This window comes from Solanum dulcamara, chromosome 7 (assembly GCF_947179165.1).
Source record: "Solanum dulcamara chromosome 7, daSolDulc1.2, whole genome shotgun sequence".
NCBI lineage: Eukaryota > Viridiplantae > Streptophyta > Magnoliopsida > Solanales > Solanaceae > Solanum > Solanum dulcamara.
Genome location: NC_077243.1, coordinates 78,530,389 through 78,549,481, shown reverse-complemented (window position 1 = coordinate 78,549,481; position 19,093 = coordinate 78,530,389). Strand labels below are relative to the sequence as shown.

At 36.5% G+C, this 19,093-nt stretch overlaps 1 protein-coding gene across 2 annotated transcripts; it reads left to right on the top strand.

Annotated features, from left to right (window-relative positions):
• The first annotated feature begins 300 nt into the window (after window positions 1-300).
• LOC129893996 (phosphatidate cytidylyltransferase 1) lies at window positions 301-17,920 on the top strand. 2 transcript variants are annotated; one of them, XM_055969474.1, is made up of 13 exons: window positions 301-407; window positions 1,986-2,129; window positions 2,475-2,728; window positions 7,401-7,552; window positions 7,795-7,936; window positions 8,408-8,564; window positions 8,861-8,908; window positions 8,996-9,082; window positions 13,443-13,571; window positions 13,676-13,732; window positions 17,023-17,106; window positions 17,197-17,286; window positions 17,470-17,920. In XM_055969474.1, the coding sequence occupies exons 2-12, from the start codon at window positions 2,055-2,057 to the stop codon at window positions 17,284-17,286; spliced, it is 1,275 nt and encodes a 424-aa protein (XP_055825449.1). In that variant the 5' UTR covers window positions 301-407; window positions 1,986-2,054; the 3' UTR covers window positions 17,470-17,920. The 2 variants fall into 2 exon arrangements, with proteins under 2 accessions (XP_055825449.1, XP_055825448.1); XM_055969473.1 differs by having other exon boundaries at window positions 308-407; window positions 1,970-2,129; window positions 17,197-17,920.
• The last annotated feature ends 1,173 nt before the right edge of the window (window positions 17,921-19,093 follow it).

Here is a 19,093-nt window from a genome sequence, read left to right as displayed (position 1 = left end):
AGGAAGCGAACAAAAGTGAGCTTGTTCTCGAATCAGCGCACTAAGAATTGAAGATTGAAGATCTTACTCCTACCTTGGAAGGTAAGAAGACTATTTGAAATTATTTTCGATAGATCCTCGGTTCAAGACAAAACACATCAAAGCAATTCAAAAAAAAAAAACCTTATTCTCAAACAGATATTTATAATAGAGAATATTCAATAAATTTTAAATGCAAAAAATAAATAAATAAAATTGGATGGTTTTCATAATTCTAATTTTTGTTCCCTCAAAATTTGATTCTTATTTGCTTATTAATATTTTTTAACCCAATATTTGTCCTCCAAGCGCAGCCAAATAGAGCCAGCAAGTTATGCGCTTTTCGTCTTCCCTCACAAAGTTTCACTCGAAGAGTTCTTCGCAAATAGGTTCGATCTCTTTCTCTCTCTCTAATTCATTCTCTTTACAACTGTATTCATGGAAGAACCAGAAAATCTATTTTTTTTGTTTTCGCAATTTTTTTTTGTTAATTATCGTTGTGTTAATTGTTGTTTTCTGGTCTGTTTATTGAGATTCAGTTTTTGTTTTGTATTGCGGTGTTTATAGTTCGTTTAATTTAGGGTTTATGAACTATTTTAGCTTTTAATTGAACTCCCTTTTGGAGTTTTTTTTATTGTAATAAGATGCATTTGTGGCACCCAAGGTGTGGCCTACTGATATAAAATGAGAGTTACGAGGTCTCAAGTTCAAATTCCAGTAGAGATAAAAAATACTAGGTGAACTTATTGCTGGTGGGTGTGCAAGCTAGTTCGGATACCACGGTTATCAAGAAAAAATAAATAAAGAAAAAAAACGAATGCATTTGTATCCTTGTGTATACAAATTGGAACTCTTCAATTCGTGTTTGTATTGGAAGTTTTGCTTATTAATAGTAGTCATATGATTACAATTTGCCTTATAGATAGTGTAAATGTAATTGGTTAACTTTTTTTGTCTGATACTCTAATTTTTTGTTGTTCAAATTGGAATTTGTCAGTTCTTATTAGTATTTGGAGCTTTGCTTATTTAATCCTTATAATATGATTACAATTAGCCTTAGTTATGGTTGTGTAAATTGTTGTTTTGTGTTCTGTTTTGTAATATTCAGTTTTTGTTCTGTATTATGGTGCTTATAGTTCGTTTAATTAGGGTTTATGAACTATTTTAGCTTTTAATTGAACTCCCTTTTGGACTTTTCCATTGTAATAAGGTGCATTTGTGTCCTTGTATGTAGTGTACAAATTGGGACTATTCAATTCTTTTTATGATTAGAATTAGCAAGCCGAGGAACAAACTTTCTATTTCTACGAGGTAGGGGTAAGGTTTGTGTACACCCTACCCTCCCCAGACCCCATCTATATATTGGGTATGTTGTTGTTTATATGATTAGAATTAGCGTTATAGATAGTGTAAATGTAAATGATTTTTTTTGTGTGATACTCTATTTGTTGTTGTTCGAGTTGGAATTTGTCAGTTCTTATTTGAATTTGGAAGCTTTGCTTATTTAATACTTATATGATTACAATTTGCCTTATAGAGAGTTTGAATGTAAATGATTTTAATGATATTGTCTGATGCTCTTTTTGTTTTCTTTGTTGAATTCATCAATCTTTTCCGACTGTTTTTAGCTTTTTATGGTTTATTTATATTCAGGCGATTTTGGTCATTCATGTGTTTTTTGTAAGTTGATTTACTTTTTTTTTTTAAAAAAAAGATTTTTTTTTTTGTGTGTGTGGGGGGAGAGGGCATGGGGTAAGAACATGACCTTTTCTAACTGCTTACTTAATACTTCTCAAAAAAAACTGCTTACTTAATACTTATGTGGTTAGAATTAGTCTTATAGACAGTCTAAATATAAATGGTCTTAATTATTTTGTCTGACGCTCTATTTTATGTTGATTTCATCGACATTTTCCAACTGCTTTAGTTTTTATTTTTTTCATTTTTTAAGATTTCTTTACATTCAGGTGGTTTTAGGAATTAATGTGCTTTTTGTAAGTTGAACTGCTTGGGGGTAAAGATTTGATAAAGAAAGTATGCACAACGATAGCAATTCCGGTGCCCCAGGAACACCTTCAGGACGGATACGTCGTCGCAGAGGATCAAATGAGGTGACTTCACGTTTTCATGTTTGTTCCTTTAATGACTTGAGCTATTTTAAATTTTTTCACTATGAGTTTTTGTCAAGTTGTTTAAGAATGAACAAGTATATTAATTATCAACGGAACGATAAGTAAATAAAGTTGATATTTTTATTGTGCCACCTTTTGGGATTGAAATTTTCTAGGTGTTAAATAGTCCAAATTTTCTAACTGTAACATTTTCTTGATAACAGAGAAATTCTTCCTCTATTTTTTAGTTTCGAAACTCGGTAGATAATGGGTTCATCTCTCTACTCTTCTCCGCTTAAGTACCAAATTTTCTTCATATTCTTCTTCATCTTCCCAAACTTACAGGTTCCTCCAGAAGTTGTCAAAGAAAATGGAAACCATTTGCTTGTTAATGATCGGTCAAAGTACAAATCAATGCTTATCCGTGCGTATTCATCCGTGTGGATGATTGGAGGCTTTGCTTTCATCATTTACATGGGTCATCTTTATATTTGGGCCATGGTAGTTGTTATCCAAATCTTTATGGCTAAAGAGTTGTTTAATCTACTTAGAAGAGCACATGAAGACCGACAACTTCCTGGTTTCAGGCTATTGAATTGGTGAGTAAAATCAATTTTACATGAAATTTCCTTCTTACCTGCTCATCTTATAATGTGCCATATCAAGTATGCATATTCTACTTCTTTTGGGAGAGTGGGATTGGTTCAAGTCATACCCAGCTTTTGATTAAAAATTTCACTTACTTAAAATATTTGCTGGGAATCAAAGTTTATAGTGCGGGTTACTGTACAGAATCTTTTGGATCTGAATATATTTGCGTTTATTTATTCAAACTATCATAGGTTTGAGCAATGCAAGTAGTGAGCCTCAGTTTTAAGTCATTTTGAATTTAGGATATGGAAACTGTCCAGAGACATTAGCTACTCTAAGGTGCAACTGGATCTTGCCTCTATTTATATGAAAATATCTAATAAATGCTATGAATATCAATTATCTGTGTTTAGCCTTTTGAGGTCATTTTCATTAAATAGAATATGGTGCTCGATTCTACTTATTTGATGGAATGTCAAATTAATTATTGTGAATGTGCATAAAATACCAAACAACAACAATAACATACCTAGTGTAATCCCACAAGCGGGGTCTGGGGAGAGTAAAATGTTTGTAGACCTTACCTCTACCTTTGCAGGGTAGAGAGCCTGTTTCTGGTAGATCCTTTGCTCAAAAGGGAAGTTATTTAGAGAAGGGTTGAGAGAAAAAACTGATAACAAAATTTCAAGATATAAATCAAAATGAAGCAACAAATCGTAGAGAAGCACGTAGAGGAATAAGAAACTATGCGATTACTAAATACTACTACTACTAAGGAGAAGAGGATATGTGGCAAGCCCCTTTCCTCTATCACCTAATAGGAGACCACACTCGACTATCTACTAACATGCTACCCTAGTCCTCGACTTCCATACCTTCTTATCTAGAGTTATGTCCTTAATAAGCTGAAGTTATGCCATGTTCTGTCTAATCACCTTCCCCCCTTGGTTCTTTTTCGGTCTACCTCTATCTCTCTTAACTGGTGCATCCACGCACCTCCTCTTCATATGCCCAAGCCATCTTAGCCTCGCTTTCCTCATCTTGTCCGCCACAGAGGCCACTCCCACCTTGCCCCATATAACTTCGTTCCTAATCATATTTCTCCTAGTATGTCCACACTTTCATCTGATCATCTTTATCTCCACTATAATCATCTTTTGGGAGTGGACGTTCTTGATTGGCCAACACCCTGTCCCAGTCAAACTTTTAGGTAAGTTGGTTATACTTGGGTTTGATGCACTTGACCCGATAGTCTTTCGGAAACAATCTATCTACCTACATGAGGTAGTGGTAAGGTTTGTGTACACTCTACCCTCCCCAGACCCCACCTAGTGGGATTTCACTGGGTATATTTTTGTTGTTGTAGGTGAGTTGGTTATACACTTGACATAATATTAGAGTAGACATAGGTCACATGTTCAATTCACAACTAGCATTATTAAAAAAGAACTTCAAGTTGTTTGACTCATGAAAAATCAAGTTTTATTGAAGATACAATGAAGTAAATATGTCATGCCCCAGACCAATAGGGGGCCAAGGGTGCGTATGAGCACTTCCTATATAAATGAGCTATATAACACACAGTAACGCTGCATACTCGTGAGCAGCGTAACAAATACTGGGGTCAACACAAATGTCTATAGGGCCCACTTGCAAAAACTATACAATATGACAACAATTATATGTCTAGGAAGCCTCTACAAAGTCTGTAACTGTACAACTGCCAATTGGTCAGGACAGGGCCCCGACATACCCAATTATAACATATATATATAGCCAAAAAGATAGTCTCTAGATGTCTGATAACTCCAGATAGAGATAGAGCTCACCAATATATCAACTGAGAACGGGTTTGCTGCCCCATGAATTTGACCCTGCATTTATATAAGTGCATTGCCCTTGAAAGTAGGGACGTCAGTACATATACAACATGTAATGATATGTAAAGCAAATAGAATAACAAGTGGACAAGTAAGAATGCTCAAATGAATCAAATATCAAAGATGAGCAGTCATGAGCATATAAGCATCGAAAGTACAATATGAAGCTGTAATTTGTGACCAACCTTGGTGGTTCTCATATAACATCCTGTAACTTACTCATTTAAGTATATAATACTTAGTAGTTTGCCTAGGTGATGTCTAGCTTTTGTCAGCAGTACAAGTATACAAGTAATACATGATGGTCTCCAAAGGTGATTTATGACACATGTAAGGCATATGTTTCTTCCATTTGTCTGTTTCAGGACTGAGTAAATTGGGGAAAAAGTTGTTTATTCCCTATTAATGAGGTTCCCCAGTTTCAGGAACTGGCAGGCATATTGGGATGCAGAGTTGATCAAATGCCTACCACCTACTTGGGCATGCTTTTCGGCAGAAAACATAAGGGAATGGAGACATGGGATGGTATTTCGGAGAAAACTTTAAAAAAGCTAACTAGATGGAAGGCACAATACCCGTCTCTAAGTGGAAGATTGATCCTCATCAATTCTGTACTAGATTCTCTTCCTACTTATGTAATGTCCTTATTCCCAATCCCAACAAAGTGGTGAAAAAATTGGACAAGCAGGAGGAACTTCATATGGCAAGGAAATAAGGAAGGGAAAGATTACAATTTGGTAAATTGGAAGACTGTACTTTTCAGCAAAGACAGAGGGGCTCTGGTGATCAAAAACCCGAGTTTACAAAATGAGAGCCTGCTGATGAAGTGGCTGTGGAGATATTCTGGGGAGGGGCAGCTCTTCGGAAGGAGGTTATAATAGCAAAATGCCCCTGAACCATATGATGTGTGTGTGTGGAGGACAATGAGAAACTTGTGGCCACAAATGGAAGAAAATATATTTATCAAGGTGGTATATGGTAACAAAACTAGATTTTGGAAGGATGGTTGTGTTAGAGCGGATTAAAGTCCCACATTAGTTGGGAAATGGACTGGTGGTTTGTTTATATGGACTTGGAAAATCCGCCCCTCATGAGCTAGCTTTTGGAGTTGAGTTAGGCTTAGGTGCCATATCTTTGTAGGTTGGATAGGTCAAATCTCTCTCAGAGACCTTTTCCCAGATCTAAAATTCTGATGCTAGAGTATGTGATTGCTGGACAGAATAGCGATGGGACATATCATTTAGAAGATTACCAGATGACTGGGAGGTGGAGAGGGTGACAACTTTACTAGGAAAACTAGGTGGAGTGAACATAATGACAACAGCCGCAGACAGGGTCTTGTGGAAGCATAGCAAGGATGGAGTTCTGTCAGTCAGTATTGCATACAAAAGAGGCTTGCAGGTGATGGCTGGGGATCCAAAATATCATTGGAACTATTTCTGGAAGAGTGACATCCCTAAAAAAAGTGAATTGTTTCACTTGGCTAGTGATAAAGAGAAACTACTTAATACAAGAAGTCCTACAGAACAAGGGCAGACAATTGGTTCCTAGGTGTTTTCTGTGGATCATGACCGGGGAAACAAATAAACACCTATTTTACACTACAAGTTCACTGCTCAATTATGGAATCTGTTCCTCAACAGTACAAGCATGAGCTGGACAATGCCAAAACATACATCAGATCTCTTGAGCTGTTGGATTAGGAGGGGAGGCAGTAAAAGCAAAAAGAGATGGTGAGGTTAATACCATCATGTATATGGTGGTCAGTATGGTGGGAAAAAAATGGAAGAATGTTTTGAAGATAGGTCCAATTCCGTACACAAAGTCAAATGTAATTGTATTGTATTTTGCTTTTTTGGTGTAAATAGCTTTGTATAGAAGATATAGATAGATTTGATAGGAACTAGGAAGACTGTAATTGCTACTCCTTTTTGGAGGTGACCAGCATACCCTTAATGTTGAGGAACACAATGATACCATTCTCAAAAAAAAAACTAGGCCTTATTTTTTTCCCCTTGTTTGTTTGTATATGTAAACAAAAAAGAGGGATCTGATCCCAGATCACAAAATCCTTTTATCCACTAGAACATGTTTACGAGAGGTTGGCAAACTATAGATTTCCCTTCTATATCCAATCCCAACGAGAATGGAATTCGCTTTTGGCCTGTCTTGTAGTCGTAGTTTTTTAGCTTATGTAGTCACTGGCTCACTGCCCTTCCTACACGCAGGCATCCACCAAAATGGCTCCTTGGGTTGGGACGAAGCTGAGTTGATATATACGACAAGCGAAGGGAATACTCTCATTTCATAACCCTCAAGGAACACAAGTTTGGTCGAGGATTGGAGAGGAGAGGTGGAATAAATTTAGTTGTCCTTGTGAAAGCCATATGGGTGAGAGTTGCACGTACAATTACGTGGAGGCTTCACGTCTATACTTGTAGATTTTGGCCATTCAGGGTAAAGGAGAGGTGTTTCTATGAGGTCTTAGTTTAGGTTTAGATATCAGGTTTTCCTGTGGAAGTAGGACTACTTTTCCCAACTAATGAAAACTGCCTAATTCACATGATGAAACCTCCAAATGATCAGTCTCTGAAGATTAAATAGGCAGATGTGTTGTTGCCTTTGCACCATTTCATGCCGATCACAGTTGCAATTATTGAGTTTCTTAACATGTGATTTACATTTGCACATTGTAGTTGATCTTTATCCTGAAGCTTGACACTTGTTATCATATTGGTATGATGTCATGGTTTTCTTGATCATTCTTTCCAACTTTGCTAAATTCCTACTTGTTTTGCAGGCACTTTTTCTTCACAGCAATGTTGTTCGTATATGGCCGCATGCTAAGCCAAAGGCTTGTCAACACCGTTACTTTAGACAAATTCCTATACAAGCTTGTTGGCAGATTTGTTAAGTATCACATGGTCACGTGTTATTTCTTCTATATCGCAGGTTTGTTCTATATGCTTGAAGCATGCCCTTTCGTACAGTGCTTCAATGTCGAAAGCATTTCACAATTTATAAAAAAAAGCATTTTGCTATTTAACAATATCCAAGACGTAAAGTAACAAGTTGTATGTTGTACTGCTGTCCTGGGGTGCCATTTTTCAAGCCTTGGGTTGTCATAATTCATGTACATCTCTGTTGATTGTTTGAGAAATTTTTCTGAAGTGTTCCCGCTCTTTTGGTATCAGGTTTCATGTGGTTCATTCTAACACTGAAGAAGAAGATGTACAAGTATCAATTTAGCCAGTATGCATGGACGCATATGATTCTAATCGTGGTGTTTACACAATCGGCTTTCACTGTTGCCAATATTTTTGAGGGAATTTTCTGGTAAGGGGCCTTCAGTTTCATAGATTTTTTTCTTCCTCCATCCACCATAGGTAATACTGGTTTGGGATGAATTTAAATGGAGCGACATGGATAGTGAGATTCATGTAGCTGACCCCAACTTGCTTGGGATCGAGATATAGTTGTCATATCCACCACAAATAGAGAAGGAAATTGCTGTATTTTCTGACTAAACTAACAAATAGAGAAGGAAATTGCTGTATTTTCTGACTAAATTAACCTACCATAGCTACCCTAGCATACTGGTCCTACTCTCTCTAGTATGTTTTAGAGATTTAAATCTGCTTTGTTTCTGAAACTAATTGCTGTGTCCAAATCCCTTTCATATTGGTGAATATATCTAGTAGAAATGCTTGGTGAGCATCTTTTAGTTCTTGGGGAACATACATTTTTATACATGCAATAAATTGAACATAGATATGGAACTTCAAACACGGATTAATTTTAATGCAGGTTCCTGCTTCCAGCTTCGCTCATCGTAATCAATGATATAGCTGCCTATTTTTTCGGATTCTTCTTTGGACGAACTCCTTTGATCAAATTGTCTCCTAAGAAAACTTGGGAAGGCTTCATTGGAGCATCTATTACAACCATTATCTCTGCCTTTCTGGTAACTGTTATTTGATGCAATAACAATTGCAGTACAGTTATACTTTCAGTACAGTACATTAGTCTTTCCTCCAGTTCGGAATGATTGCATAGTGGGGATATTTTTAATCCTACTCTTATGTGGTTATGCTATCTTCTCAAGACAGACTCATCTAAATTCTCATGCTTAAAATTGTATTGTAGTTTTTATTTATGTTTTAAAAAATAACTAAAGATTTTTCTTTTGAACAGTGTTTGAGAAGGGTATATTTTTTTTCTTTTTGTATATTTTCTTATCATTATTTGTTGTCTTTTCAGCTTGCGAATATGTTTGGTCGTTTTCAGTGGCTGACATGCCCTAGAAAGGTAATTTTTTCTGGTAAAGTTTCTCTGTTGGCTTGGGAGACTAGCTGCTCAGTTTTGAAAGCTTAACTTCCATATTTTATGATGCAGGACCTATCAACTGGTTGGCTTGATTGTGATCCTGGCCCACTGTTTAAACCAGAATATTTTACTTTGCCAGAATGGTTTCCTGCATGGGTAAGTTCTCTGTCAGCCCTGAAAACTTTGCGTTTGTGTGTGCTCTTGTCACTATTACAGACCTGTCTGTTGCAGAAGCTTTTCTTTTAATCATATAGCATGAGCGTACGTTTGCTTTGATCATGTCTGTTGCTTTTAGGAAGCATCCACCTTTTATTTCCTGTTTCCTGGTGAATTTGTTCTAGACACTTAGATATAAAAAAGGTTAGTCCGGTGCACAAAGCATCTCATGTGAGCAGGGTTCGGGGAAGGCCACATCCCCAGGGGTGTGATGTAGACGACCTACCCTAATGAAAAAATTGGTGGGAGCTTCCACGGCTCGAACCCATGACCTAAGACAATTTTACCGTTTTAGCCACTAGATATGAATTTGTCATAAGATGTCTTTGGGGTATCTTTTGTATATGAGTGTGTATATATGTACACTTACATACGTAAACATATACTCAAACTTGGCCTCAACTGAGAAGTAAGCACTGTATCTTTGAGATTGCACATCTAGACACTTCAACTTAGTCTCAATAAGCAACTAAACACTCCAACTCGTATCTCTTGTGTCTCGTGGACACCCGCTGCTGACTTGACACATAAGTTTTGGAGGTGTCTAGATGATCATTTTATAAGTTGGAGTGTTGAACTAATGCAATGGAGACGAGTTGAGGTGTCTAGATGTGCAATTGTGCATACTCAAAGTTGGAGTGTTTATTTGCCAGCTGAGGCCAAGTTTGAGTGTCTGTTTATGTAGTATGCCTACATATACTATACACTATTATGCAATTCGCATTAATAAATTGCGCAAGTGATGAGTTCTTTCTTGTTAGAAGGTGCTTTTGTTTAAAATTTTTTTATGAATCAATTTTGACCAATATACCAATATCAATATTTCCATATCTGACGATTAATAAATATTTTAGAATATTCTTCAAAAGTATCTATCGGAGAGTAGATCAGGCTCAAATCCCAGTAGTAGTAGAGAATTTTTGGATGGTCCGATGGTCTCTTCCCACCTGCCTTTTTTTTTGAGAAAGTTAACTGGTATTATAAACAGAGAAGTACACCAATAGTTAACTCCTGTAGTAACTACATCAAAAGTATAGAGGGAATGTCAAAAAGAATCTAAACACCTATCTCCCTCATAAACTATCTAAAAATAGGATGATGTCCCCCGGATCCTTAGGTACAATATGGATACACCAAAAGTAAAAGGTCACTAAACAGTTCATTCTACTGCTTTGGAATGGGATGCTCTTGTTCTCAAAACATCTCTGATTTCTCTCCCTCTATATTGTCCACCAGATGCAGGCAGGGACAATCTTCCATCTCTCCTTGCGTCCTGACTGATTTCCATATCTATTCCAACATGCTAGAACTTCTGCAGTATTCGGCATGGTCCATCTAATACCCCTCAGGTTGATGAAAAATTTTCATAGTTTCTCAGTCACTCTACAGTGCAAAAAAAGATGGTTTATTGTCTCTGTCTTAGATTCACAAAAAAGACATCTGGAACAGAACTGTCTTCCCCTTTTCATTAAGTTTTCCTGAGTCAAAAACAGTTTTTCTTGCAACAAGCAATGTGAAACAGACCACCTTATGTGGTATCTTCCCTTTCCAGATCATCTTCCAAGGCCACAACTCCTTGGTTTTGGTTGAAATGTCTAGTAGTTTGTAGGCTGATTTCAGCTTGAACTTGCCATCTTTATCCAACTTCCATATTAATTTGTCTTCCTCATAGGTGAGGGTCTTGGCTTGTTCCAAGATGTTGTAGAATTGAGTCATTCTCTCCACTTCCCAGTCATCGAGGAACCTTCTGAAGGTCAGGTTCCAGCCTTGTTCATTTCTGACTTCTAGAATTGTAGCCATTTTCTTCTGATTGAGAATGTAAATGTCTGGGAACTGTTGTCTCAGAGGTGTTTGTAATACTCATATATTATTCCAGAACAAGATTTTTCTCCCATTTCCCACATTGATAGCAGAATCACTCCACATTCTTGGCCACTGATTTCTAATAGTTCTCTATAAACCCACACCATAAGGAATGTTAACCTCCTTAGTAGTCCAAGATCCTTCCTTTCCATATCTTGCAATGATGATTTCCTTCCACAAGCCATGATCATTTGTTGCTAGTCTCCAAAGCCATTTTAACAGAAGGCTCTTATTGTGGGCTTTTAAATTCTTAATTCCTAAACCTCCCTCTTTTTTGTTGGTTATAACAGCATCCCACTTAACCAAGTGAAATTTCTTGTCCCCTTCTCCATTACCTTGCCCTTCTCATAGCATCTAACCTTTCCATGATCTTCCCAGGCATAGGAAAAAGGAACATCATGTGGCATGGCCTAAAGAACACTGTTGATCAGTGTGACTCTCCCACCCAAGGATAAGTATTGACTTCTCCAATTAACCAATTTGTTTTCACATTTTTGTGAGACACAGGTATTCGATACTTGTGCTTGTGGAAGGTGGAAAGACCTAGTGGAAAAGTCGAGGTGCGGCAAGGAGGAGTTGACACAGGATTTTTCGTAGCCGGTGTCAAAATTTATAAAAGAGAGAAATAGATAATGTAGATTATCATGTCTCTAGATAATATATACACCTAAGTATATTGGTTTGTTGATTCTTAAGCTAGAAATGGGTTAGGGTTCGACTTCACTTAACCACAACTCTTAACAAAAGGGGCTCTCTCAAATTATGTTGAAATTAAGGTTCGAACTTCCGAACTTGAAGAGCAAACTTAACCAACAAGCGATTTGTTTGTGAGGCTATGTCGCTTTGTTTCTAGCTATCATTTTCGCATAGTATTAATCCATATAGTTCATACCTGATAGCTAATAAATATTTAAGAATATCCTTCAAAAGTATTTATGGGAGAGTAGTTCATTTGATGAATACCCCTTATGCTAGGTTTTCCGTTGCAAAGTCAAAATAAAGTAGGGTCATGAGTTATGGTGTATGGACTAAAAAACTTTGGTGGGTTGACTTTTTTGGTTTGTTTTGTGAGTTTCGATGTTTGGATAATTGTTTTTTGTTTGAAAGAATATAGCTTAGTCTTAAAATATTATTTGAGGTTTTCTAAAGTTAAATAATTGATTAAACGTATTCAAGGGAAATCCTAAAATATTAGTTGAGGTTTTATTAAGTTAAAATAACAGATTAAACTTATTTAAGGGAAAAAAGCTCCACTTGAACAGAGAAGTGTAAAAGAAGAAAACTGATCAGGGAGAGAATGCTCCACTTGAACAGTTCTTAATAATTGTTTCCTAACATAGCAGCATTAACAAAAGTTACAGTAATTACATCTGCATACAAATGCTATTTGCTTCTATGCATTTTTATGTTTTGATCCATGTAATTCAAAAACTAATCGCAGGTGGCAGATAAGAAAGTGTTGGGCCATCATAATTTTGATTTGTGCAAGAACAAGTGCATTACCTTAATGCTGTTGCAACTAGAGTATTTAGATTCATCTCAATCTTTGTCTGAAAAATTAAAATGATCTAATTAAGTGAATATTCTTCAAATATGGTCAATACAAATTACAAGGTACTAAACTACTAAAATTTTTGGCCATGATATGAAGTTGATTTGAGTTTTGGGGTTCCACTCACAGACCCGACCCTGCTGCTTCCATCAGGCTTCTATCCTAAGTTTTTTTCTCTGCATGAATCAAGTTCTTCGACAGGACCATCTCGCCCGAGGGCTAATCATAGATCTATTATGGTCTTTTTTGTTCTTGGAGTAACTGGTAAAGTTGCTGCCATGTGACCAGGAGGTCACGGGTTCAAGCCTTGGAAACAGCCTCTGGCAGAAATGCAAGGCAAGGCTGCGTACAATAGACCCTTGTGGTCAGGCCCTTCCCCGGACCCCGCGCATAGCGGGAGCTTTAGTGCACCGGGCTGCCCTTTTTTTTTATCTTATTTCCGGTTAAAAGCCTTTTCTGGAAGTACTTGTTAGCCAATCTTGATCACTGAATATCGGCAAATTCGAAGATGGTCAACTAAAGTATTTAGTATAGAAAATAATTAGTCAAGTAGGTCTAAGTTTCCATTATGGTTGCTAACAAGGTGCTATTAAAATATATATTAATTCAATTGGTGAAAACTGCAACTAATATCATAATTATTTCTGGATGTAACGTTTATCACAATGCTTTCTAAGTTGTGAAAGATCTGGATTTTCTTCAAGTATCAAGTTCTGTGATAGTAGTGCATAAAAATGTTAAGAGGTACTAATGTGATTGGTATAATTTTGATTCTTCTAGTCCTATACTTGTGATTAACAAGGGATTCATACTGCATGAGAAATGTAGCTCTTTTCAGCCAATTACATTATAAACTAAAGTTATCTTTGATTCTTATTTCTGCAGTTTCTTTCGAGAGAGATTGCTGTTTTGCCTGTACAATGGCATGCTTTATTGCTTGGCTTGTTTGCTTCTATTATAGCTCCTTTTGGAGGTTTTTTTGCTAGTGGCTTTAAGAGAGCCTTCAAGATCAAGGTACAGTTTACTAGTTTTATCTTAATTTCTTGATGCCTTAATAGGTCCATTATTATAACCATACTTACTGAATAATATGGTTTCCCTCATTCTATTCATTGTAGGATTTTGGTGATAGTATACCTGGACATGGTGGTATGACAGATAGAATGGATTGTCAGGTAAGCTAATTTTTTTGGTAAGGTAAATAATTTTATTAACAATTGTGGGAACCTCGTATACAAGCCATATACCAAAAAAGAGAACCTACACTATAATATGGTTCTCATAAAAAGAGGTTCAATCTTCTATGGACATAGGGACCTCTAAAGTACACCCAAAGGAAACTACAAACAAAAAACTACTTTGCAATTTTATAAAAACCTTGCCCCACTCCTTCGAAAGCCCTCCTATTTCTCTCTTTCCCAAATAACCCACATGATTGGTAAGGGGGCCACTCTTCATGCCCTTGGGCCTTTCTCCCCTCTCATATGAGTCCAATTTGCAAAGCCTACATCTCTGTGCCTGACATCACCCATTGCATCCCAAACAAGTTAAGGGCCACCCCCACAACCTATTAACCACTTTACAATGCAATAATGGATGATCTACATGCTCACCCTTACTCTTGCACATAAAGCACCAGTTGACATAGGTAGTCCCCCTCTTCCTCAAATTTTCCGCTGTTAAGATCACACCCATTGCCACCAATCATATAAAGAAACACAACTTTCTCAAAACTATAGAAGTCCAAATGGAGTCGCGAGGGAGGGAATAATCCTCTCACAAGCAAACTCTTATAAAAAGAGCTGATAGTAAATAAACTATGTCTGCTCTCCCACCATCTCCATGCATCTGATATGTTGTTTGGTGTGTCGAGCCCATACAAAAATTCAACCAAATTGTGAAATTCCTACGTCTTCTGAATCTTAAATCCCAGTGAATGACCCCTTCACGAGACCTATAATTTTGTTGGATTGTCAATTCTCTTTGAGAGGAAACACTACATATAGTAGGAAAGGCTTCCTTCAATTCGTTCTCCCCACACCACTAATGTGCCCAAAAACTAATTCTACTTCTGTCCCCAACCTTCAATGAAATACGTCCACTACGTTCTTCCTACTCCTTCATGATCCTCTTCACACCACACCCAAAAGAAGTTATAATTTTCTGTCCTCCATCCACCTTCCATGACACCATACTTATCCGCTAACTCCCCTCCAGAAAACATTCTCCTCTATTCCAAATCTCTATATCCACTTCCCTAGCAAAGCTTTATTAAATACCTCTAGATCTTTCACTCCGAGTCCTCCTTGTTCCTTTAGAGATGTGATAGCTTTACAGTTCAGTAGATGAAACTTCCTAATTCCTTCCATTGTGTTCCATAAGAAGTTCCACTGAAGTCTTTCCAGGGGCCTACAAAAGTGACATGAAATATGTAGGAATGCTAGAAAGAGTGATTTTGACCAAAACTTCCTTACTGCCTTTTGACAAGTACCTCTTTTGCCATCCCGCTGGCTGCTTCTCCACTCTCAATCACCATATTCCACACTGCGAGATCTTTGCTCGAAGCATCCAAAGGTAAACCCAGATAGGTAGTAGGTAGAGTACCCACTTTACAATTCAACACATGTGACATGTCCTCAATATTATCTACTACTCCCACTGGTGTGATCTCATGTTTTCTAAGATTAATCTTGAGGTCTGACACAATCTGGAACCAAATAAGAATCCGTCTCAAACCCCTCGAGCTCCCAAAGAAACCGCTAGGACTCCCATTCACCTACCCAAAGAATTTGGCCATGGAAATGCAAAACTTGATCCATCTCCTTCATTTGTTCCCAACACCCATCATCGACATAATGAAATCCAGGAAGTGCCAGTTCACATGATTGTAAGCTTTCTCAAGGTCCAACATGCATAAAATTCCCGGCACACCTTTCTTCTTTCTGGAATCAACCGCTTCATTAGCCACCAAAGCTGCATTCAATATCTGACTTCCTTTCACAAAAGCGTTCTGAGAAGTGGGAACCATCTCATCCAGAACCTTTTTTAATCTATTAATAATCACCTTGGATATAATCTTGTAAATGTTTCCTACCAGACTAATAGGTCTAAAGTCCTTAATACTTGTCACAACTTCCTTCTTTGGCACAATAGTAACGAAGGAAGCATTAAGACTTCTCTAGAATCTCCTGATTCTTGGAATTCCTCCTTCCCCTGAAACACCTCTCCATTCACCTTTAAAGACTCAATGAAATTCTTCCTCCTGTCTGCTACCACGCTACGAAAGAATTTTGGTTAGAATTCCCCTCTTTCAACCACAATGCCCTCGACTTTTGTCTCCAACCCTCGCAAACACCTCCTTATTCCACTTCCTTATATCTCCTTTTAACATTTTCAACTTGCTAGCAAGTCGAAATGATGGTATGCCAGAAATATCGTATTCGTTCCACCAAGCAAACACTTTATCTTCAAAATCTGGTGCTTTCCATCACTTTATCTTCAAAATCTGATGCTTTGGCCACATCTTTTGAACCTGAACGAAAGCTAAATTAAATATGGGTTCTGAACTTTGTATGACAGGTATTATTGAATATTAAGCAATCCTTTTTTGTCACATTACATGTCTGAGCTATAAAATTGTCCTCCATGTATTCTCTTGCCATGACTTCTTGGAGTTATCTACTCTAAACATTATATTAGGAAAAAGAATTAGTTCTATCCAAGAAGAAGGGGTAGGAATCTTGGAACATGCAATTTTAGCTTCGATGGATCCAAAGACGAAGAGTTGTTTCACTTCAATCTATCATCTTCTGAACTGTACATTTGAAAATTTGACATTCATTTAATACACTTGATGAATGTTCAGTTTTTCCGATTTACACTTGTCCCTAATGTGGGCATTAGGATAGTCCATAAAAAACAATCCTCCTAATTATTAGTTGGTCACTTAATATCCTGACTGATACAAGATATTGTAAAATCCAGTGTCAAGTCATTTTCATTATGATGCTGAACTGCATCGTGAAACCTCTGTTAGTTTTTGGGAGAGATTACAAAGAGGAAGACATCGTGGACTCATTATGTATTGAACAGTAGAAAAGCTTCAGTTCTGTCGGCATAATCCACCCCGTAAACAAATAGAATATGTTGACGCGGATCACATGATGGATCTATCTCTATACCTAAATATGAAAGAACCAAGACCTGAAGGGTGAAATGGGCAGAAGGTTCTTACCCTTACCTGGACAAATAATAGTTTAGCAGGAATAGCCAAAGCGATGTTGCATACTGATTTTGACCTCTTACATTGATTACTAGAATTATCATTTTCAGAGATTGGTGTTCTTTCTTGTGCTTCGCCTTTCCCTCTTGCATAACGTTCCTTGCTGAGCAGTAGTACTTTGTAGTTCTAATCTGAATGTCAGAGATTCTGAATCTTTTTTCGTGAGGAGTCATATTTCTGCAGATGGTGATGGCTGTTTTTGCATATATCTATCATCAGTCCTTTATTGTGCCACAGAACTTGTCAATTGAGATGATCTTGGATCAGGTATGTTTCTCATGTTCACATGAACACCCTGAAAAATCTTAATGAAATATAACTGTGAGTGTTGATTTATGTTCTTCTGTAATGGTGTAGATAATACTGAACCTTACATTCGAGGAGCAGCTAGCTGTGTACAAAAAACTTGGGCAGATCATCCAGGAGAGAACGTTTGGAGAATCTTGAGTATGATTGATTTAGCCTTCAGATAAGATTCTCTTGTATATGTTCTCTCCTTTTGTTTTTCCCTCAGAACTTAGCATTTCCCACTGGCCTTAACTTTTTACGAGCTGTACAGTGCTTCTCCTTCTTTCTTTTTCGTTTAGATGTTCTGATAGTTCAGTGAATCTCTACCTCCCCAAATAATAGGGCATGATGAAGCATCATTTGTCAAAATTCTGTGCCAATTGGTTAAGCAAGTTGATCCGTACCTAATTGATCTGATTTCCGTGAGGACTGACAAGGCTAAACTTGCCAGTTGAAGAGAGCACTGAATCATTCGAAAGGGGAAGTTGCATTTTAAGTTATCTATTGCGACGTTTTAAATATAGCTTTGACAGGAGAAAGACGATGCATGTTAGAGAGGTTTGTAGTCCTGGTTAAAGTTCCCTGATTACTTGCAGGAGTTTGGTGTAATTGGCAGAATTTACATGTGGTATCAGCGTGTATTTGATATGTGCTTGTGGAATTGTTACTAATTTATGTAAAACAGTTGCACAATTCTCAAGCCGGACTTTGTTCAATGTGTTGTAAGCAGCGTGTTACTGATATTATCTTTGCATTGCATAATTAGTGCAAATATTTAGTTTTTTGTATCAAACTCTGCGTAATTTCTGTTGTCTAATAAAAATTTAACGAGTATAACTTGTGATGAAATCTATGTATTATTATATACGAGATTGAAAAATTGGAGCCAGTAGTATCTAACGATAAAAGTATCTTTCAATAGATATCCTCAATACAAACCACGCATAATTTTTGTGTTACAATCTATATATTTATTTTCTTTGTCTCAATTTATGTGGTATAGTTGAAGTTTCGAGTGTCAATTAAGTTTTTCTTTAATTGAAATTTCTGAATATGCCTTTTAAATATTTTAGGTTGTTAATTATTGTTATTTATAATTTTTTACGCAATTTTTAAATATATAAATTATATTTCAAAAAATTTAATGCTTCTATGTTTGAATTTGCTGTCAAAGTTTAATTGAACCACAAAAATTGTGACACAGTATTATTCATCGCGTAATGTGAAGAAGTGAATATTAATCCTTGGATTTTTCTTAAGTGGGATTAATGCAAACAAAATTAACGGCATTGTAAATTTTTTATTGGGATAATTACAATAGATAGACCATTCGGTCATCATAAAATGGCTATTCGGTTTATATTTATGTATATTTGGTGTATATTTCATATATAGAGTGTATCATAATATATATTTTGTGTATAATTCATATATAAGTAATCTATACTGTATAGTCAGTGTATACTTTTTATGACAAGCTATATTGTATAGTCACTGTATATTTTCTATGATTTTTGCTATTTTGTATGTAAATAAAACATGACTATATTTGTTGTGAATTAATTAGTTTATTATATATACTTAAAATTATCCCTTTTTTATTCAGTTACGACTTGGTAACAAACACTCAACACTTGATATCCCCCCCCCCCCTCCTCCCCCTCTTTTAAAAAAAAGAAATTTCAAGGTCCTGAAATAGAAGCAAGAATTAAGAAAAATCGCTTAATTCCTATTTTGTAATTCCTAAATACTTAAAAAATTGGTGTGGATCATTAGTCTATAAAGTATAGTTCCTCAAATCATTACGGATGGTCTTATAACATTTTTGACAAAAAGTGAAAACCAACCATATTCCCAAAAATTCATGAACATTACACATGAAAAATTAAAAAAAAAGCCTAATTTCTATTTTGCGGCCTTTAATTGCTAACAATGTGGCGTGAATTATTTAGAGGCTATAGGCATA